Source organism: Falco peregrinus, chromosome 7, assembly GCF_023634155.1.
Source record: "Falco peregrinus isolate bFalPer1 chromosome 7, bFalPer1.pri, whole genome shotgun sequence".
Lineage (NCBI taxonomy): Eukaryota > Metazoa > Chordata > Aves > Falconiformes > Falconidae > Falco > Falco peregrinus.
In genome coordinates this window covers 45252521-45276858 of record NC_073727.1, presented here as the reverse complement: position 1 = coordinate 45276858, position 24338 = coordinate 45252521, and the positions used below count along the sequence as shown (strand labels likewise).

The window sequence follows — 24338 nt, the reverse complement described above, 5'->3', positions numbered from 1 at the left end:
GGCCTAAAACACGTTTGCTTTTCTTCTGCATCACATGCACAAAACTAGCCTGGCTCCCAAGAGGCACCCTACTTGCCATGTACACACTGCAGCCTCTGCACACCACCTGACTGTGAAAAAGCTATTTGGCATCATTTAAGGTTCTTTACAGTAGCAGCACAGCTGTCAAGCTAAATGGATATAAGACCCCATGAAATTTGAGGGGCTCACTTTTTTCTTTTTTTTTTTTTTTTCAGAAAGACACATGTAAATTTAAGCAGAAAAGACTGTCAGCATTTCTTCAAGATGTGTAGCAATAGCTTGCAGTTTAGATATTGCTTGTCATAGCAACACCCAGATGAACTGCAAAGACTAATATAAAAAAGCAATTTTAATGAAACACTAAGATGAAAATAATAGAAAATGCATAAAATCAAGAATGTCAGTCTGTAATAATCTTTTTTTTTGTAACCAGATAGACGACTCTACAAATAAACTTATTTTGCTATGTTACAGTAAGGTTTTTAGATATAGAAACATATTGGAAAATTATATCCTAGAGAAGTTATGCAACTGTCATATATTCAGATGGAAGGAAGTTCTTACCAGTTTCTGCCCTGAAAGAACTTCCAAAAGGGCAATTAACATTACCCCATCTTTGATATCTTCAAACAGGTCATTCACCAGCATGGGAGGATTGCGCTGAAAAGGGAGAAGACTTCAGATATTATAAAGGCTCACCAGCATTACATCCTACTTCCTTTCAAACAGAAGCACAAAGAGTGACTGGTCCACTTCTTCATGTTTTATAATGTTTAATATCAATGTGTCATTTAACTATTGCTTTGCCACCATATTGTTTAACTATTTAACATTTCTGGCACAGGACTGTAACACTAGATGCTTTCTGCCACTAATGATAAAATGCAAAAATCTCCTGCTCCCTAAAACGACCAAAGCAGCACATCAACAACTGCCTATGAGTCTATAAAATATGCACAACTTACAGATGTACTATTACAGTCACATTCCAATCTATCAGCATATTTTGCCTAGTGTTAAGTATGTCAGAGAAATTTCACTTTCTCAGTCTGAGCAATACAAGGAGATATATGAAGGGAAGATCCTTAAAGCAGTGTAGCTGGTTGAGCTATGCTGTTACTTTCTCACAGCTGACAGTTGTTACACTACCTTGCTCTATTTTTGCTCCTCTCCTTCCGGCCTTGCAGGTTTCCAGTGCTGTTAACACTGTCAGCCTCTACTTACAACAAATTGCTTTACACATGTCTTTACATTCACAAACACAACAATGAAAACACTTAAAAAATATGTAAACAGATGATGTTTTAGGAATTTTGATTAACAAGGTCACATTATTAAACTCTGATCTTCTTAAATACATTTCAGTTTGTGGAACTGTGGTACTCATCTGGCCAGTACTTCAATGATCACAGAATGTCTCTTAGAAACAAAAAGTTTAAACTTGGTCCAATTGAAATAAATGAAACAAACACCCTCTAGCTTCCATGAGCTTGTCAGCATTCACATACCTGCTAATTAACATAATACTAATATTCATACCTGCTAATTCACTAAAATGACAATCACACTACAAAATTCTTAAAATTACATTAGGTTTAATAATTTACTTTCAGGGTGCTTCTGAAAAAAAGATTCTTGTACAACAATTTGATCTAATATTTCTGCTCTGTAGAAACATAGATTTGAAAAGATGAAACTACCAAATGAAGCATTGCTCTTAAAAATGTAAAAATGCTATAACAAACCAGAAGAAAGCAAAGGTTTCTAGTTTCCAAAATAAAAACATCCTGCCTTCACTGTTCAGTTCGGATGAACAAATATTTCAGTGAGACATAATTATGGCATAAAGTGGAAGAAAAACTCCTCTGCTAAAGCAAACTTCACCTAAGATTTGATGTGCTCCAATAGCCACAATAATATAAGTGCCTATTTTATTGTGTATATAACATAAAGAAGCATTTCAGTTTATTACAAGGGTGTATTTAATAATAGTTCTTTTTTATGTCCTAGCAATGCAATAGATAATAGATCATGTTCTTCCTTAATATAACACCACAGAAATGAGTGGAGCAAACAGGTCACTGGAGATTAATTTGTCCCAGTCTTCCATCACAGGCAATTGACATAAATACAATTAATTTTCCTCACCTTCTATGCTACCATTTCCTGTTTGATGTTCGAAGCTGCTTTGGTTTTAGTATCATTACCACATGATACAATACTGAAGAATTACATGCTAAAACAATTCAGCAATAAAGACAAGAGGATTATAGCAGCTGCCGTCCTAAATCCAACAGGATGTGAAGGCCTAAAAGATCTCACCACCCATCTAAATGCCCCAGTAGTGAGGTTCGTCCCTTGAAATTCACTCTACAGTAATGAAGAGACACGGGTTCTTACAGCGGGCAATTTAGGATACATTCAGATTGAAGGGTGAGATTTACAGTGCCCCATAACCCTGGTGCCCATAAGGTGCCTGCCAGATGACCTGTTTGAGCACAACACAGCTCCCTTTCAGCTTGAGCCTTTGCTCTCAAATCAGGGTACAGGCCAGAATTTGCCTCACCCCAAGATGAAGTCAAGTTATCTGAAATTCATATGCAAACCAAGTCTGGGAAGCACCTCTGGTTTCCACAGTGTATAGCTTCACACTACAGATAAAACCTCTGATCACCCGTGTCAAACTCTTGCTCTCAACCACCCTTTGCTGGTCACTCCTCACTGACAGAAGTTACAAAAACTAGATTTGCACCCTAACCAAGGCATAGTACTATGGTAAGGCAGTGAAAGTATCCCTGAAGTCATCATTCAAGTAAATTAACATCAGACTGCCAAAAATGTTCTCCACAATACACTTTATAACATAATGTTTTTCACTGTCCTGAAGATGTTAACACCTACATTACAAGGAGGTAAGACCTGCATTGTGTTTCATAAATCACTTTTTTTTTTTAACTACTCTCGGCACATGGCATAGAATTTACCCTATCATTATGGCTCCAGTCTCTCTCAGAAGATGGAATGTGTTATATTTTTAGTGGCATATACAGTAGATTCCTCTTTTACATAAGAATTCCATACATAACAATCTTATCCCCCATGTCGATACAATTCAGGAAGATACACATACACTAGCTGATACGGAGAAGTTCATACAGCATTTGTTGTGTATGGACCATCGTACAGGATGGCTCAAGCTACTGTTTGACTGTTTTTCCAGGCAGATCCTCTACTGTGATTAACACAACATCTTCTGCTGGAATGGATAAATACCTACTCCTTGGCTGCATATATAATGTCAAATGGAATGAAAGGAGAAAGTGAAGCTATACACTCCTTGCTTGTTAGCCTCCAGAGAAAGGGTGGTTTTTTAAAGTATTCAGTTAAAATCTATTGAATACTTTTTATTCTAGCCCTATTCACTTAGTTGCCTTAATGCTCTGACAAAATACTAACTGTAAATTGATAAAAGCAGGGAAAGAAAACTAACTTAAAATTGTGTAATCTTGAAAATGCTGAATGTACTCCAGGTTTTGGTTTTTTGCATGTAAATGTGTATCTCTAGTAATGCAATCAACTACAATGATCCTGATACACTGTATTTTGAATGTTGGAAAGCTTGTGCAAAGAATTTAATGAAATAATTTTTAAACCAGGAAAAAAGAACATTTAAAAAGTATATGAAGTAACCTCTCAAAATTCTATAATACTAAATAAAAGCTGTTATTTATAAACTTCCTGAACAAAATTCTTTGCTGTAACTCAGAATATCCTTCAATGAACCAGCAGACATTAAATCTACAACTTATCAGCTCTACACTAAGGTTTCACATGCCTCAGTATCTCATTTTGGTTTCTCATAAGCTTCTTCAAGAAATCAAAATAATACTAATGATATGCTACATACTGCATCGCATGTATTCTGTTAAACACTCATTTATTGCAGTATATGTAATCACAGTAGTTTATAGTGACAATGACATTTAAGAACAGTCATGTCACAAAGAGAGATGCACACTCAGTACAAGTAAATTCATGTGCTCTGTAGGAGGAATATGAATTAATCAGGAATGAATCTTAAAGGTTAATGAACCAGATTTTTTGCATATTAAATATTTATTTAAATAAGTGTTTTTAGACTAGATCACAAATGGGAACTGATGAGGAAATGATTTGTTTAAACTTGCTGCTCTTACAAACTTATCTCATTTGCTGTAGTCTTCAGGAAACATTCTGGATACTTTAAAGAATTGAACATTGGTACATATGAAAATTATTAGATGGACAAGCATCAAAAAAAAGATTTATAATAGGCCTGCAATCTCTAGACATTCCTCCTCTGACAGAGTAAAATAAGTTTTGTAAAATCCAAACCTCAGATATGGAACTAAAGTATACTCGCTAAGCTTCCCACACTTTTTCTTGCATTTCATTTCTCATTTGTATCTTTGCTAAGGGAATCTTTTCCTCACACCCTGTACTTAACTTCTCCAATTAATAAATCATACTATACAAACAATGGTATCTGAATTACAATGAATGCCAATGCAAACATTGGAAACTACCTTTTGCTCCACTGGTTTTCAAATAATGTTTAAAAACTGCTAAAAAGTGTGTGAAAACCTACCCACATGCACAAACAGGAACAAACCTATGTAACTACTGAATTTGTCTCTGAAGGGAAATACATGTGGAAACAGGAAGGAGAATGTGAAATTTCAGTTACTCTGTAATAGCTGGCCTACTCCTCTGCCCCAATTTACTTTCTAAATCCTTAAGCACATAGGTTTTCATAAACTACTGTTAATGACTATTTCATGACTGAAGTCTGAGGGACTCAGCCCTAAGTTTTACATGATTAATTTTGCCACACAAACTAATTTCACATTCACTGTTTAACTTCAGAGGTTACATGCAATACTAGTAAAAACATCAAGTGACTATTGCCGCAAAAACCTGCCAGTTAGATTTTATTCATGAAAATCATGCAGTCAAGATGGACATTAGCTTAAATTTTTTCTGGGTCAGTGACTAAGATACTGGGAGCCTCTGTTTTCCCATTTGAAAAAGACAAAAAGACACAGAATTACTTAATTCAGTGATGAAAACTGATATGTTCTTGTATGAAGACCAAGATACATTCTAAGAACAAACTACGATCACTGCCAGCATTGTGTGTGAGAGCTGTAAATCTTGATATACCCATTTCATTTTCTTCCTTTCTTTGCTATAAAACATATCAGTTTGCAATTTCAAAAGCCTTAATGTAAGATTTAGTGCCCAGGTTTAATTCAGCATTATGAAAACATTGTGTAAGTATAATCAAAAATGTTCACCCATTCTTAGTTTCATTTTTGTTTGATATCCATTCTTTACTTTTTTTTGTTGTTGTTGTTGATGTGAGCATCCTTTTAATGGAAATAAAAAAATGAATATGTATTTGTTGTTCACTCTATTTAATGAGTTTACACTAATAGTTTGGTGAGTACAAATACTGAAGGTATCCCTACACCTGAGAACAAAGACATTATTTGACAGGGTTAAACCAATTTACAGTCTGTGTTCCAAAGCTTTGAAACTACTGTTTCCCAAAACTTTCACCAAACATGACAAAGGCAATAGAAGATATGCCTCTGTTTTACAGAGGCATGTTTTCATTCTTGCTTACTCATCTAACCCACTATATAAAAAGCAGCATAGGCAATGAAATAAAAAACATTTAAGTAATCGCTGTTCTGAATGGATGTAATGTCTTCTTTTTGAAATATCTGGTCTAACTTTATTCTGCATTTTAAACTTAAGACTTTGAAAAGATGCCTCAAAAGATACTCAGAAGCATATTCAAATTATTTCTATGTCTATGAAGGCTGAGACTGAGAGGAGGGAGGTCCAGTTCTAATACCTTAGAGAAATATGAATACAATGCAATTAGAAAACTTCTTGTCCTGTTACACATGCATATAGTATCATTTATCATTAGTAGAACTGCACAGATGCACAAAAATTAAACTGGATGGCCAGAAGTTAGATCCTGTTCATTTGCTAGAATGTGACCCAATTTCTGCAAGTGGGTGGCAGAGAAAAGAGATGATTTCCAGTTGCTGAATTTCACCAGAGAATCACAACAGATTCAGCTGGGGTTAGAGAGCTAGTCAGCAGAGGGATGGATGCAGCCTATTGCTAGCAGCTGATACAAAAATGAAGCTGCATTATACTACCTGTTAGTTATCATACTTGAGGCTCTTTCCTCTGTGTTCCTTCCCTGTGGGACATTGTGCTGTGGGCACAGCTTGTGCTATGGCTGTTTTATCTCAATCTTTCTTTGAGGTGTCCCATAATTACCTGATACCAAGTCTGCTATCTGTCTTCAGCTCGTGAAAGAACATACTTTTGATTTAGGAAACATAATTTTAAAAAGGTAGCATTATACTGTAAGAGCAAGAGAGAATAAGAACTTCGTACCTCTCTCCTACTCCCCTTCACAAAGTTCAATGAATAGAATCATAGAATCATTTAGGTTGAAAAAGAACTTTAAGGTCAGGAGTCCCAGCCATTAACCTAGCACTGCCAAGTCCACCACTAAACCATGTCCCTGAGCACCACATCTGCACATCTTTTAAATGCCTCCAGGGATGGTGACACAACCACTTCCCTGGGCAGCCTGTTCCAGTGATTGACAACCCTTTGGGTGAAGAAATTTCATTGGTACTATCATTTCATTTACCTGTTTTGTTCTTTCTTATTTATTTGTATCCATATTCTCAAACCTTACATTTAGAAAACCAAAAATTATTTTTTTAGTCTACTTGATGAATTTATTGAATTAGTTTGTTTCAATTAGGGCATGACTTTTTATAAGAAAACTGTATACTGAGATTTTAAAGATCAGCAGTGAAGAATCTTTCACTCATAGCAAACCCTGACAAACTGTCACATCCTGCTTTATATTCCTAAACTATTAGTTGTTCTTGGTTCTACTTATCAAAATCACATCTGTTCCACATTTCCATTTCTTACAAATAACTACCCTTCAAAATTTCAGAAACTGCTCTTTATTTAACCCTCCTTTGCTCTACTCAACCAACACAGTATAAGGATGAAAACTGCCTTAGCAGCGTTTCCTTTCCTTTGCCATCAGTAAACCCATCTTCGAAATGCTACAGTGAAACCCCATCAATCTTTGCTTAGAAAAGTAATTTCCCCTGGTTTTGAGATTTCATGCAGTTACCGGTACTTTTTCAAAAACCTTCAAACTCATTCATGACTGAATGTTTCTGCAGATAACTGTGGTGTTAGGTACACAGATACTTTAATTTTTAGGTTTTTTTTCTTATTTCCTACTACTACTTTTTCTATTAACAATTTCACTAGATTAGTAAAAATGGCAAGTACTAAAATTTCCTCCAAAAATGAAAGGAAAAAACCCAAAGTCTTCCAAGAGGAGCCAAGAAATAGAGAGCCGATTTGAAGTAAGTTACTGTGAATTTTGAAGCCTGTATATACTAAGTCAAATTCAGCACAGTAATTCTGGATTGATAGTGAGAAACAAGGACATAATTCAAATCACCTTCCCCTCAGCTACTCCTTTTTCCCCCAGGCTCAACTTCACTCCTTCGCTCCCAGCTCCTCTAGGTGACAGTGGCACACAGGGGTGGGGAATGGGACTTGGGATCAGTCCGCAACAGCTCCTCTCTCCTGATGCTTCCTCCTCACGCTTTTCTCCTGCTCCACCATGGGGTTCCTCTCACAGGACACAGTCCATCAGACAGACCTGCTCCTCTGTGGGTTCCCCTCTGCAGGCTGCAGTTCTTGTCAGGAGCCTGCTCCAGTGCGGGCTCTTAGGGGAGTCTCTGCTTGGGCGCCTGGGGCTCCTTCCCCCCTCCTGCTCTCACCTTGGTGTCTGCAGGGCTGTTTCTCACATTTTTCCCTCACTTCTCACTGCCAGTGCAGCATTTTTTTTCTTTCTTAAACACGCTTTCCCAGAGGCACCATCAGCTCGGCTGAGGGGCTCAGCTGCACCCTGCAGCGGGCCCACCAAGGCCAGCCTGACCCAGCAGCGTCCGTCCGGCATGGGGCAGCCCCAGCCGCTCCTCACAGAGGCTGCCCTGCAGCCCGCCCTGCCAGTGCCTCCGCACCTGCACCCCGCCTGGCCCTACATCTCCTTCCATGTTACTAAACCCCAGTGTAACTTCATTCCCTTGGACAGTCACAGGACCAAATGCAGAAGCCTGTATTGCTGTTTCTCGGTTGTCAGTGTTAGCTCAGCGCTTCATGGATGTTCCTTGCTAGGTACCGTTTTGGAAGGCGCTCCACATTTTATTGGGTTCAAAGACAAGAAAGTGCAGACAACACTGCCTAAAAGTGGGTCTCCTTCTTCTTCTTCTCATTCCTTACCATGTTTCAAAGGCCTCCAGGCAATGGAGATGCTACAGCTTTCCAGTTTCTTCTGAAATAATAAAAACTGCAACAATCTTTTATAAGAATCAAATAACCTAAATATCAAATTTCTGGGTTACAATTCAGAACATGAGTGCAAGGGGAGTCCTGTGCATTTCACAGACCCACCAGTATTTCGCACAGCTGTGATGAACTCAGAAAAAGTACATCCACACTTTCCAAAAACATGACTAACAAAGATTTAAAACTTTAAGCTTCAAAAACTCAAAAACTTGAACAGCATGGGTCACTTCTGTTGACTTTAATCTCTATAATCTATAAACAGTGCTTCTCCTGTGGCTGCGTAACAGCATAAATGGGAAGCAAAACCAGCTAATCTGTATACCTGACGTAGGCAGCAAAGCAAACTCGCTAACAGCCATCAATAAAAGTATCACAGAAACAACATACCTGTTAAAGGGTGAATTAACACAAAACAATTACCACAGGGTACCTCATGTAGCTAAAAGTGAGGGCTGTGGCTGGTTACCTGCTGGATTTGTATGCATTTGATTAGCCTTTACAGTATCAGGCCAATTAAAGAAACACATGCCTAGATGACATAAGCAAAAGGTTTACCTGAGCTCTCATGACCCAACAGGACTAGTACAGTGGGTGGCATTCACAGCTCAGTCCAGAGCAAAATCTCTTAACGGAGCTGCCACCACAACTTTGCCTCTTCCCAAGGATTAGTGAGTTACTACCAGTAACTTATCATTACATGCACACACACATACGTATATGTAACAATATGTACACATATCTACTTGTCAATTATTATTAGATATTACTGATCAGTTATTAATGACAATACGAGTAGGAAATAGAAGAACATGAGCTATTTGTCTCCTCTGACACATGTTCACTGCCCACTTTGCTAACACTTTAGCAAATACTGAATGTCTTTCCATGTCAGTTGAAGTGCATGGAACATACACACAGTACTAAAGTTCTGCACTGCACAGGGGCCTTTTCCAAATTATTTCAAAGCAAATAGGGGGGACAGACCTCTTTCCCAGTGAGGATCCACTGTCAAGAAGTCTGGAAAACAACCTTGTTCTTACAGTTGAATTTCACAATGCCAGTGCAGTTCACAGTAAATTCCTTAGTTCCATTCCTCAATAATGTAAATAAATGCTGACAGTCTCATGACAGATCATTATATGGGCTTCCTGGCTCAGATCTGTTTATTTTGGGGGGCATTATTAGCCAATTCCTTGCAGAGAAGGTAAACCAGTGCTGTTACAGCTATTCGTTGCTCAATTTTCAAGTTTATTAATCTTCATGATTCGAAAATATGCTTTTCAAACAGCACCTCTGGTGTTAAAATATTTTAATTTACTGGACTACTTGATAACTATGGTTAGAGCTGTGCTGTGTGAAAACTGGGGAAAGCCAAATTAAATCTCACTGCTTATGTTGTAAGATAAAACCGGTACCAATTGTAGCTTCGTACTTTTAAAATTGTGTGTAAATCACTGTACTTATTCTGCTAAAACCAAAACAGGAGGTTTTGGTTCTGGTAGATGAAGCAAAGTAGTTTAATGATAAATCACAAGATAGATCAGATCATTAATTTAGCACTGGATTCATGAAGCACTATTTATGTTTCTAGCCAGTTCAGGATGCCTCTATCTAACTACACAGCAACTGACTCAAGTTTTATTCAAAAACAGTCTATGTAATCGGGCTAATATTTCTGTTTCATAGAAAGGAGCTTCAAATATTTCCTCTGGCTGAAATAACAGCTACTGTGCTACCTTTCAGTTTTGGCCAAAGGAGCTGGGTGGCTGTCTACACACCACGGACACTGCTGCAGCTGACTGCGAACATGCTGGAACAGATTAATCTTCTGTGGTGTACAGATACCAGGGATGCCTTTGTAAGTTTATGCCATTCTGCTCAAACAAATCCAACATATTCTATACTCCAGGGCCTGTATAGGCATAGATAAAAAAGTTTCGATTTAAAACCACATAAATTTAAAAGCCATATATTACCTTAGCCAGATGAGTATTGATCCATTTTGTGAAAGTCCGTTTCTGCACTGACTCTTGCTCATCTGAAAAAAAAAGGAAACCAGTTTGATTAGACATTGCTGAATACTTTTGGATTTACATGATGGAATAGTAATATTGCCTATTGACAACAAAACCAGTCTGCATTTGCCAGAAATGCCACTATATTTTTTTAAGACAGTTAATTTTGCCTGTAACTACCCATAGAAAATATTCATATTCTTACAATAATGCTCTGACATTTGTGTATTTGAAGAGTTTCACAGAAAAATTCAAGTTTTAAAGAGTCAATGACCAGTAAGACACGATTTCAAATCTGAATGCCAAGACAAATTTGACTTCTAAGTCCATCCTATATTTACCCAAAGTCTTGAGCAGCAAGCACTTCTCTGTACTTTTTCACTAGAATCCATGTGTCTGATAGTCAGGTTGCTTTTACATAGAAATTCAGCTGGGGACTTTGAAAAAATACTCTTAGCATGTATATTTTAAAATGGTTACAATGTTGAATTAAAAATTTGAAATTGCATTATCAAGCTTATTTGTTCTCTGGATGACCCTACTAGGGAGGAGCCACTTTCTATACTGCTACTTACTACCTCCCTTAATCCTGTCTTGAAGCACTTGTCTGATTTACAGTGAATTTCTCTGATTCTCAGATAGTCCCTCAGGGACTGTTGCCAGCTGCATGGACAAAAATAGCTCCTGAACAAGCTCCTCCAACTTCAGCAGCCAGGGTCATGGCTGCGGAGGGAAGAGAATCACAGCACCATCACCAACCCACAAAATACTTTCCCTTCCTTGTGGGGAATCAGTTTTGACACATGGAATAATTTCACAACAGGGACTCTCAAGTATTTATATTGAGATTTTTCTTTCAAATATAAAGTGAAATACCTATTTCACTGAAAACAAATGATGATTTTACCATCATCAGTTCTGAATGAGCGCCTTCATTTCCCTCCTGAAAATCAAAATCAATAAAATTGCTGTTAAATATTTACTTTTTATAAGAACACATCCATGTCCCAAAAACCTACAGATGGGCAATCTAATTTTAGTTACTGCTTTCACTTGTACAGAAGTGAACTGTGATTTGATCTCTTTCACATCTGTAAAATTAAAAGGGAATATTCTTTAATCCCCTTTCAAGTTCTGGAATAGATAAATACTAAGTTTGATGCTCTACTAATAATAATACCTGATTTACACTCATGCAATGCTCCTCCGCAACGAGGGTACATAAAGATACAATTTGCCACACAAAATGCATCAGCAGAAACGTTATCTGAAGTGGGACAACAATGGCTCCCTGACCATATACGAGCTTCCAAAAAGTGCCTGTGCATTATGACTTGGGGATATTTTCTTTACATATAAATGACATCTCACATATAAGAAATACCAGGGGAAAAAAGATACATATGCTTTCCAGCATCTTTTGCTAGATTAGCACACTTCATGCCTAAGAAAAAAAAATTGCATTCTTTCCTTTTATTTCATTGGCCAGGCTCTTACATAATTTTCAAAACATTCATTATATTCACAGAATCTACTTGTTGCACTGGCAGGCAAGTTAAGAAAAATATCACTCAAAATACTACATCGTGCTTCATTCAACACTATTTTTGGCAGGGGTTGTCTTGACTTTATATGTAACAATTGTTTCTACTTTCTGAAAAACAGACTTCTTGCGGTATTGTTTCTAACCATGAACAAGATGTTTCCCTTGTGACGTACAGTAAATGTCAGCTGTGCTCTGACAAGCAATTACATATACAGGAAGCACAATTAATTTCAATGGAAGCACTTGCACACTTGAATCGAGTTGTGTGTGAGCAGATATGGGGATGGAGATCAAGTGCGTACAGAATCAGTCCAGCTCTGGCTTCATTTACATCTCTTGTAACTTGAAATTTCCCAGCAACCCCAATATGACAACAGCATGCCAAAAGAAAAGAACTGGGTCTTCAGAAGTCAAACTTCTAATGAAAGAAATGAGTGAAAATTATTCCCTAATTTGTAGTTCCAGTGCATCCTGGTGATTTAAGAGCGAGCCTTCTGGCAACAACTGGAAATCAGAGAACTAGCTCCCAGCTTCTAAACATTTACCAGCAGAAGACATACTCAGTTTCAGTCACATTAACAAACAGCAGAAACAGCCTTTCAGTATAATCTGTTTCAAGGGAACTTATCTGAGCCGTATATTTTTTATAAGCCCAACAGCAACTAATATAGTTTCCTTTTTTTTAGCACTTATTTTCTACGGGCTTAAAAGGAACAGATTTTAGTGCTGTAAAACCTATGTCCGAACGTAACACAAGCAGTGCACTGATCTCACAAATTCCATTATAAATATGCTTTTTACAAATTTCCCTGGAAGCAAAGGTGTTATTTTCATTGAAATGATGTAATTTCTCCACAGAGGTACTGTTTATCTATACCCACAAGATGCATGTGTCATGTCTTACACTCTCCCGACTTGCAAGGACTGTCAGCTCCTTATTTGCACCACTTACCCTGCTGGTACTGAAAGAACCAAGGGAGCAGATTCAACGACGTACTGTTTTTGCCACCAGCACCTTTGTAGCGAGCCATAAGCCCTGCTGTTGCTGCTGCTGCTGCTGCTACTCCTGTCTCATGTAGTGCCGTGTTTCTTTAGAATACAGCCAGGAGTAATTTTTCAAGAACGATCTGATTTTCTTCCTTCAATGGAAATGCAGGCCTCTTAACACAAATCCCTCTACCCGATCTTACCAGAGAATTCACATGAAGCGAAACCTTAAAAACATCTTCATAAATTCTTGCAGAGATGCAACAGCCAGGCAAATCCAGCTGTACTGGAAGCAGCAGTTCTGCTGGTCTCACTACCATCATCCTTCTCCACTGTTTTCCCGTGGAAAGATTTTATCCGAGCACCAGCCAATCCGCTAGCGGAAACCTCTGATGTCAGGAGTCTGAATAATTCATCCAGGGACTGGGACAACCCAATTACACTGCCAATATCCTAAAGCAGCAAGATGTGTGGCTGCAAAAAGCAATGCAGTCTTCTCACCAGTGCTTTTGTAACGAGATAGTGCTCAGTAAGCATAACAATGGCTGAATGGCATAACCCTTCAGCTATAGGTACAGGTTGTCATACCTTAAAGGAAAGCAGCTTTCAAAAGCAACCACTTCATCACTGCATACTCTATTTAGACATGGATGTCCTTCAGCTTTATAACTGAAACAGTGAAGTGAATGCAATGAATCTGCACAGACATGTAGGCCCCTTTGCTTTTAATAATATATTTGAACTGTTGTACGAGGATGAAACGTACATAAGGATGCACAGAATTTTGGGGGGGGACTCAGATCGCCCTGAAACATACCCAAATTTCTGATAATATGTAGTACATTCATTAAATCAGAGCACCAGAGAATTTGAACAGACTGTGTTTTGCTCTGGTAAAATGAAGGCAGTTATGAAACACTATGTGTGGAGATTCATGTTTTGTTCACCCACAGGGGCTAACAGAGTAAATGAGAATAAAAGGCTCACTTTTATTATGCCATTACAGTAAAAGTGTCATTTTAGAGGTTGAATTCAAAATTCTGTTTTTGTAAACCAGAATAACTTTGACAAGATCATTCTACGCTTGAAAGAAATGTTGCAAGAAAGTTTGGTTTTATTTAATCTAATATCTTCCTTTAATTGGCTGTAAATATCTCCATATTTTTATAAGCCTTTTCCCTAACAAAGCACCACCAACAGACTGCATTTTAGGTTGTCTAGGAAAAAAAGACAAATGTAATTGTATATATTGACTTTAAAACATTTAGAACACATTATTTTGAAAGAGGAACAAAACCAGTCATGTATCTTCAGACAGTTACAGATACACTGATGAAATATTCATCACGCATACATATTATAATGACTAGTATCATGCATATCATATATATATACATCAAGACACAGACAGTAGTGGCATGCTTTCTAGCAGAGCTTTTCTAGAAACAGGCTTCCTATGCTGCACAGTCCCTGTCTGCCAGCTGTGGAAGCAGCCCCTCTTCAGCTGCAGAGCTCTGTGTGCCACAGGTGTGTGGTACGCAGCAACAGATCGCACTTGGAGGACCTCGTGTCTCAGATGCTTGGGGATCAAGCGGTGGGAAGGTGGCTGTACTGCAGGGCTGCAAACACAGTGTGCTGCTGCAAGGTAACACAAGGAAGAGTCTCATGGACAGAGAGATACAACAAAGTCAAGTTCACGCATGTCTAATAAAAGCATCTTGATTAATTCTCAGTAACCTAATATTGTGGACATAGTTTTGTTTCTTACTTTAGTGAAATTCAACCCAAGTTGCTCTCAGATGCTCATTTTCAGCATCCTTTTTATTTCTCTTTGGTTTTGGTAGTGCTGTCCTAAAACCACCAAGGAGCTATTTGTTTTGTTTTGTTTTCCAGGTCTTTGACACCTTTAGGTATACTGCTAAAACAACCTGGAAGTGCAGAAAAGGGTGCCAAACCGGCTGCAGTGCTTCAAGATGTCACTTGAGAACACAATTCAGCACAGAAAGCAGCAAACAAACACCTGCCGGGAGATTTTGTTTGGTCAGCGGTATGGCATAAATTCTCTGAAGCTTTCAATAAGATATGTTATATAGCAATTTCTGTCTTCATTAAGAACATTCTTAACTTAAAGCAGCTGTAGAAAAGCTTGCAGAGTCAAAGTAATAACATGGAGACTCTACTTAGGTAAAAAAAGCAGTATTTTAAGCTAGTTTAATCAACACCTCCGTAACAGATGGATTACCCCATTTAAGAGCACTGCACAGAGGCAATGCAGGCTCATTTCTTGTCCTTTAAGTCTCCAGTCAATGTTTTTTATGGGACAATCCCAGGGCTATTCTGCTTTTTAAGAAACGAGAAACAAACAAAAAACTTTGGTGGTAGTTCTAAGGCTAATACATTGTTTGTAAGCTGTTAAGTTTAACAGTAACACTATACGCTTTAGGAAGAAAAACGCATGAAGGAGCAACGGGCAATGGGAGAAAAGTAAGAAAGAGGGAAAACTTGATTTCCACAGCCACTGCAATGCAGTTGACAACAAGACTTAGCAGTACCGATACAAAGAATGGGAATATAATTCTAAATGCCTCATGTATTTAGGACTTCCCCATTTTTTATATTTTGAGAAGAAAGACAGGATTTGTCAAAGTGTGGCCTTTGGATATATGCCTCTATTGAATGTATTTTACCAGAGATGGTAAGACAGTCCCATTAACAGATCTGTTATGTAAATGTCCAAGCTTTGAGATCTAGGTGCAGACACTAGCTGTAGCCTGCTCCACCACTGAGCACCGGTTCGCTGCCCATCAGTTTCTGTGGAAAGGAAATCTATGCACCAGGGCTAGAAGGCAACCAGTCACCCTTGGCCAGACTCCTATGATGGGGAAAACGATGGGGACTGGCTCTCTGGGTTCTGCACTGGCATATACCATTGCTCAATCTCAAAGTAACCTTAGTATGGTGGTTTGCGGGCCAAAGGTTATATGTCATTCGGAAGAGTGGAAGTAGAGAAAACACCCCTGCTGACTGGTGGAATAGTTACAGGAAACTGAAGTGTGGAAAAGCAGCCTCACAGCTGCAGAAACACTGCCTGCTGTGCAGCATGCTGCTGGACAGCAACTGGCACGCTGCTGAGAACTTTCTGCTGTGTCTGTCTGAAATCTATTTACAAAACATATATTTGGATTTCACACGTTTCTTACTTATTCCCTTAATTTCTAAGACAGAGGAGGTGTCTATCCAGCCACTAGTTAGAAAGATACACAGAATGATTCAATTCATCACCCAAAGAAGCTTGCATTTTAAAAAATATTTGGGTTAAACAAATACAAACTAAACAAATCAATCTCTCTTCTTTTGTTCTTAGTCAATTTATTCTTATACAAGCACATTCACCAGTCAGTGTCTCTGGAAGCACTTGCTGTGGAATGTGCAAGTGGTTTAAATTTCTGAAACCTGGAAACCCAAAAGTTTAGCCAGCTCCAGAGAGTGTGTGCTTTCACTCAGCTGTTGGCTCCATCTCACAGCAGCACTTAGACTATCACAGAATATGTTTATATTGTGGGACCTGGGAGACTTCCAGTCCTTAAATCTAAGGTCATGCCCTGTTGCGCCCATGTTCTCATATGCACATGTCAAATGTTCCTGCTCCATCCAGACACACATTATTTCCCACTTTCCTGTGCTCTGGTTTTCACAGGAAGGAACACTGCATGGTGCACTGATATAATCTTGATCCTTAGAAGCCAGGACACAGCCCGGACGTAACTGTACTGCTCGTGACTGTTCTTCACTTTGATCAGAAGGACTTCCTTTAGCATTTGGAGAAACCAATAACAGCATCATTTCTGCTATGGATTGAAAGATGTGCCCAAAATATCATTTTTATGACTTTCTGCATCTTTCCTGTGCCCAGTCCTTGCAGCATACTTGCTCCTGTTTTGTGTTTTGAGTGACTAAAAAGAAGAACTGTAATTAAATTATTCTCCTCCGTATTTTGCCTGGATGGGCTGCATTTTGTTCTTCTCCACATGCAGAAGCAGAATGTATTCAGAACCAATCAATGAATGTATTTGCATTTTATGTTTACTGCATTTCTGCCTGTGATGCTGCACTACTGTTATTCCCATAATCTCCACTAACAGTTGTCTTAATCTCCATGTGGCTGTAAATGTATTACTTACTTTCATATTATCTGCACTTGACTGAATACAATCAGAAATGAAAAGAACATCTATTAGAAAACCAGTATGTGCTCACTTGATTAATTTTTAAAAGCAGTATTCTGAAGAAGCTATTAACTAAATATTCAACATTTGAAGTAATTATGTGCAATGGCCTCAGTTCCTTCCAAAAGAATCAGGATTTGCTGCTCTACAGGTGCCTGTTTATTCACCACTCTGGCATGGGTGACAATGAACTCAGTGTTCACATGAACATATATTTTCCTGGACCAATAAACGAGGTGAAAACAGACTGATACAAATGATCAGAGTCAACTTGGCATTTGTTCTTTTAATTACTTATCTTCCTTCATTGTATACTTAAAGAGATGGTTTGGATGGTGACAAATCAGCTAGAAATCTAGAAAATCCAGGGAAGTTCATTAATAACTGTTCTACATTGCACTCAAATTTCAGTCCATCCATGCTAATAAATAGCCAGTTTCAGAATGAATTTTTCATAAAGACTTCAAGATTTAAAGACAGTGACGAAAAATCACTCGCCTATAAACTGTATCTACTACAATAGCATCTGCAATGACCATAATTAAAAAAAATAAACAAATATTTGTAGTTTTTTCAGTTCACTGCAGTTCTGCACCTGGCATCATGTTACTATTTACACATTTTGCAGCAGTTCTTTCCATTGACATGAAAAGCTTGTCTATAATAACCGTTTTGTGTTGTTGGTCCACTCCCCTAGAGGTTTTTATAAAGTCAGGATGAATGAATGAAATGTAATTTTTATAACAGAAGTCTTAAAGACAAGCAGTACTTGCATTTAAAAAAAAAAAAAATCTTTAAAAATGTTGAAATCTATTCAGATCAGTACCTGTATGTCTACAAGTATTTTTGTTATGTTAGGGCTTTTAAGTAGCCATTCTACAGTCAAGAAGGGTACTTAACATGCCTTTATAAAAAAAATACATATGTGATCAGATTGAGGGTAGCATATGTTTGAAAATTGAAAGCATAGGCTCTAATTCCATCTTTTACTCACGGTATGGAACTTACATGAACTCCTAAAACAATGCAAGGTTTTGTTTTCCTGAAGCCAACCATGTCAGGCAGACAAATTACTATAACAGCGTCCACTGATTTTCCATAATTTGCTAATATCATATGATATTAACAGGACTGTTCACAACATTAAGCACTACAACCTGGAGAGATTGTGCAAAAATGTCTAAATTTGAACTTGAACGTTTAATGTTGCTATTTAATAAGCCATTAAATCCACTGCACCAAATGCATTGCATAGAGCAAATTTCTACTACCGATGGTAAGATTACTATTTTTCTATGCCTACAGTGCGTTCCACAGCAATAGAAAAAATTTTACTCAGACATGAAAGACCTCAGAATCTACTGAAATAAATGAAAACAAATGGAGACATACTAGGCACGTGCTATCCAAGGGATTAAACCAGGTTGTAGGGGTGCAGCATCTGTAACTTACACTCTGCAGAAAACCAAAATATACATAATGATCCTTGTCTTACAGAAAAGACAGTCTGTAGAGGAATGAAGGCAGTGGGTTGATTAGTATCCAATTGTTGCAGCACAATCAAACTAGCAGGCTGCAACAAGGCTTTACTGTTGGTCAGATTTTACTGTCTGTGCTGTATCTCCCTCCAGAGGCCAGACCACACCACTCCTCCCGCACCCAACCCCCTCTCCCACAATCCTCAGGGCTATTTAACTACTTAGCAGGAACGAGCTACACCTGCACATCATCCATGTCAATCAACCCACTGCCTCTGAGGCAAGGGCACAGCTGCGTATTATCAATGCCAATCAACCCACTGCCTGCATTCCTCTACAACAGTCTACAATCATATCTCAGTTATGTTTATGCCTAAGCTCAGTGAAATGACAATTGTTTACTAAAGGCTTACAAAAATATAGAATCCTCTGTGGAAAATCTGGGCAGTTTTATTGTTGAGATAATTTTCACTATAGTTACACATATTGTAGACATGAAACTCTTCCAAAAGTCTACCGAAGGGAAAGAACGCAATTACTATTTTTGAATGCCTGGAGGCATGATAATTTTAGATACATTTAGAATTAAATTATGAATTTTTTGCTCACCCCTTCAATTATTTTCAACACAATAGGTTTAGTATTAGCAGTAAATGACAGAGTTAAGCACTGAAAAGGTGGCTACAAACAAGACAGAGACTGTCTTCCCAAGAAGCCACGGGGCAACGGGTAAAAGTTGCAGTGGGGAGGCTTCATCTTGATATAAGAAATATTTTTTTACAGTGAAAACAATCATTCACTGGAACAACTTCCTCAGGGACACGGTTAAGTCCACATCACTGGAGGTTTTCAAGTGGCCTATGGATGGGATGTCAGACAAAAGGTCAGACCACATGGTCTTTCGAGGATGCTTCTAGCCTGTCCTGTTCTTTGGCTTTATGATTTTATGAAAACCTGTTCTGTATTATTAGTAGGAAATGTGCTATGCTACTTAAAACAGTCATAATAATTTCTCATTATTTATAAAATTATGCTCAAGTATCTTCCAACTCAGGTTCAAATCAGGACCTTACATATTAACTACTCTTCCAAGTGTGAATTGTAATAAAACAAAAATACATATGAGAACATATAAGAACTCATTTCTGAATCAAATGCTAACTCCTATGTTTCACTGTTCCTGGAATAACACAAAAAAAAAAAAACCCAAAACAACCACAAAGAAATAAATCTAGCATATCCTGCTCAAACAACTTATTACTTAAAAACATTCCAGAAACAAGATGATGGTTGGTGTCTATGGAGGTGCTGAAGAGATGTTAGGAGTGAAGAACTGCCTGCAAGCTGTATGTGCATACGTCTTTCCAACAGAGGTCTTGTACAAATATAATGTGGCCTCAGATCACATGGTTACTCCTTTCACAGCCACAACCATCTGCTGTTTCTGAATGCCAGCCTTCACAAAAGACTTGAATGTACTTTGGCACATTCACAATGGTTTCATACCTTCATCTGATTGCCTCTGTCTGTCCAAACAGACAATCACTACTTTAAAAAAATATACCAGTGGTATTTTAAATGTGATACTTCTCTACAAGTAATACATGACAAATTCTGCCACTTCTACACTGAGCAGTACCAAATCGAGAGTCGTCCCACAAAGCAAGTTACTGTGCAGGTAGGTAAGTCAAAAACGGGACCACTTTCACGAAGTAGCTTCCTTGAATGCTGATGTAAGTACGAACAAAGATTGGAGTTCCTCAAAGACTAGTCTAAGTGTAAATCTTTATATATTTTCAGCCGTGATTTTGGCAGGAAAATCACAACAGTGCTTATAAAGTTGACCAGAGATCCATATTTGGGAAAAAACATTACAATGGAATCGGAATATCTTAAAAATTAAAGAAATTGAGCTGACTGAATACTGGAAACAGATAACTGTTACTAAGCATCTCCAAATGCAGGGCTACATACTCAAGGAGTAACATGAATTTCTGCTGTGAGGTGGAAACTGACGATATATAAACCAAACTAGAGGAAGACATGCTTTTGTAGCTCTGCTCAGGAATGTGTACGCCACTAAAACTAAAACTGCGTAGATTGCTTACTCTCAGAAAGACCATAATTGCTCTCTGTAAATATATTAGAGAAAGGAATGAGCACCAGAAAAGGAAAAACCCCTTCAAATTAAAAACTATGCAAAAGCCCAAGAGCAGAAGGCTGCGATGGGATATGACTATATTTAGGCTGGAGTTAAAGGAACTTTTTCAGCCTTAAGAACAACTCTCGGAAGCAATCTCCCAGGACTCCAACAGAATTTTATTGGTGTGGTAGCCTATAAAAGCACGTAATAGGTGACCTAGAAGACTTTTCCAGTTCTGTTTTCTAACCTGTCCTGTACACCTACCACAAAAATACAAACTTCAAAATGAGGCAGAATTATCTATGTATAAGTAGCATTGCACGAACAGGAGAAGTACACATGATGTCACTCTTCATTGTGTGGCTTGTCCCACTGTACTGGGTAGCATGTGGGGTAGGAACACCTATGCTTTACTGATGACAAAAAAACCAAAAAGAGAATCCTTTGAAGCAGGATTTTAGGCCTTTATCGCACAGTGTTCCAGTTTACCCCAGAATCAGTTAAACAGAAGGAAAGCAAACCAAAACAGAATTTAAAAAAGCAGCAAGCATAATTATGGAAATAAAAAGTTAACATTGTTACTACTGCATATAAACAATATTCTGTGCTAAAATACATTAGTATTACAATGTAATGCAAAGCATTAAGATCTTGCTGGTGAAATTTGTATTTGAAAACCAAAGGCTGAAAAATCTAGGCCCACTGCTGTTTAATATCTTCTTCAGATTTTTATAATATTCACTGTAAATTAATTACTGCTTAAGGCTATCTGTGGGAATCAAATACCATAGATAAAATTATTTTTTCCTATGTACTTGAAGACATCTTCTGTAGATGTGAATTGGTACAATTTAGTTGGTTTAAATGGAGCTACATCAACTGCTGTCAGCAGAATTTTACTGCACTCATGCAGAAAGGAAACATTATATTTATATACATTAGTATGGAATATAAATTGTGAAATCTTATGTATTCGTATAGGATTTGATACGAATAAACAATGAAAGACAACTAAACCACACGCAAAACTGTGAAGCGCTCAGTCCCTAACTGGGTATTCTTTCTTTTGAAACTTAGGGTATCAATTTTCATACAAAGTACATCTTAGAAAAAAGCAAGATTCCAGTTAACCTTGCAGAATCACAGAATGGTTGAGGTTAAAAGGGACCTCTGGAGGTCATCTGGTCTGCCTGCCTTTCTCACGTAGGGCCAGCTACAGCCAGCTGCCCAGGACCATATTCAGCCAGCGTCTGTGAATGGAGACTCCACAACCTCTCTGAGAAAATTGTCCCAGAGCTCAGTCACCCTCACAGTGAAAAAGCATTTCCTGATGTTCAGAGGGAACCTCCTGTGTTTCAGTTTGTGCCCACTACCTCTGGTGGTGTCACTGGGCAGCACTGAGAAGAGCCTGGCTCCATCCTCTTTGCACCCTCCCTTCAGGTATTTACATACATTAGTAAAATTCCCCTGGGCCTTCCCTCCTCCAGCTGAACAGTCCCAGCTCCCACAGCCTCTCCTCACAGGACAGATGCTCCACTCCATTCCTTATCCTTGTGGTCCTTTGTCAGACTCTCTCCATTATGTCCACATCTCTCTTGTACTGAAGAGCCCAGAACCGGACACAGTGCTCCAGGTATGGCCTCACCAGTGCTGAGTAGAGGGGAAGGATCACCTTCCTCAACCTGCTGGCAATACTTTGTCTAATGCAGCCCAGGGTATCATCAGCTTGCTTTGCAGCAAGGGTACATTACTGGCTCATGTTGCTATTTAATATTCCGATGCTTCCATTCACCTGACAAAATGGGGACTAAGTATCGGTTTCTTGTGAGGGTTCTACATGGCCTGCATGATCTCATAATTAATTTCTTTCTTTTAATGGAATTTTTAGTATGCTGTTCATACATTCAGAGCATTCACCAATAATGGCAATAAACATTTCTGTTTATAGTAACAAATCAGTAATAATCCTAATACTAATAAAAAGAGTAGAACAAACCAACAGAACAGCTCGAATTCAGTAAGAAACAAATATAGACACAGTAATAAGGTTAAAGTAATACTAACTTTTTGGTACCAAATATATCCTGCTATGTTGTATGATGAAAAATAGCACATTACCTAGACGGACAGGCAGCTGCCCAGCAACATGAGGCAGAAATGTGAGGTGGTAACTATCCAAAAGTGAGGGATTTTCAAGCAAGTCACATTAGGCAATGTCCTGAATCCAAACTAAGATTCCACCACAGTGATAGTTACTTTTGTGATCCTCACTCTTGCAGTCTCTGTGCTCTTAGTGTTAAATGAAATGTGAACATCTTGAAAAAATGCACTGGTTTGAATACCTTGTCTGATGAAGTCCATTCACCATTGGTGAGTTCTCTTCATGAAAGCTGCATACGATCAACCATTTTGAACTTCAACCACTGTCATGCTCAAGTTAAACATCTAAATACCCCACTGAAAACATCTAATGGCCTAAACATTCAAGGAGCCCTCAAAGTGATATGAGTCATAGCCTGGTCTGTGTTTTCAGTTCAGCCAGACAAAGGTAAAAGAGGCTGCAAAAATGTCAGTACAAACTGGTGAGCTACAAATACAAGCTGCAATTCTATTAGGTTTTGTTTCAGTAAAAACTTGGTTCCTACAGACAGTTCTACTATGGTAGCTAAGGGCCATCAAGGCCTGGAAGGCTGTATAATTGCTCAACCATGGAAAGATAAAAGGATCTAGTAAAGAAACTATCTGATAAAGAGCTAAAAACAGTGAAGAAATACAAACAGGCTTATAATTTACTGCAAGCAATTATTTAACAAGCCAAAAAAAATAAAATTGGTTTTTTGTCTATCCATCTACAAGCTATTTGTGATACAGTCTTAATTTTAAACTGGCTGCTTCTTCACTTTTTTTCTCAATGCATGAATGAATAAATAGAAACTTCAGAGTCATACATTTGGCAAGAAGCAGAGCTCTGGCTATCCCTACAAAAACCTGTCATAATGGGCCCAAATTACAAGCCTTTTCAAATTCTCAAATACCCTTGAATTTCAGCACTTAGACTCTGACAACCCATCTTCATAACCCTGATGAAGCACTAAGCAGACTGCACATATATTATTCCCACAAAGAGTGGCTGAACATGCTTCAGCTCAGGGCATATAGGGCAAAAATCAATCTTTACTGCCCATAATTGCTTCATCTCCAAGTAATCCCAGAAAAACACTCTCCTGCATGCTCAACCCTGATTCCCACATTCCCTCCTATCCCCATGATGGCAGCTAGATTTAGCTCTCTCTTTCAGACACAGAAGGGACAAAATCTGGGTTCAAGGGAGGAATCTGAGGAGGAAAGAAGAAAGGTATGGATTGTCTAGAGAGCATGTACCCAGAAGGTGGAAAAAATCTCTGGCAGCTGGAAAAGAAAAACTGACAGAACCTGCTCATGCTATAGAACATCTGTCCTGGA

General features: G+C 38.2%; 1 protein-coding gene across 14 annotated transcripts in view; it reads right to left on the bottom strand.

The window, feature by feature from the left end:
* Positions 1-24338, bottom strand: part of SYNE1 (spectrin repeat containing nuclear envelope protein 1) — a 317016-nt gene that overhangs the window by 252394 nt on the left and 40284 nt on the right. For all 14 annotated transcript variants that reach the window (XM_055810929.1, XM_055810939.1, XM_055810935.1 and 11 more), the window contains exons 3-4: positions 10458-10519; positions 586-681 (exon numbers count right to left, since the gene is read on the bottom strand). In XM_055810929.1, coding sequence (XP_055666904.1) covers positions 586-681; positions 10458-10519 — 158 coding nt within the window. The remainder of the gene's footprint in view (positions 1-585; positions 682-10457; positions 10520-24338) is intronic.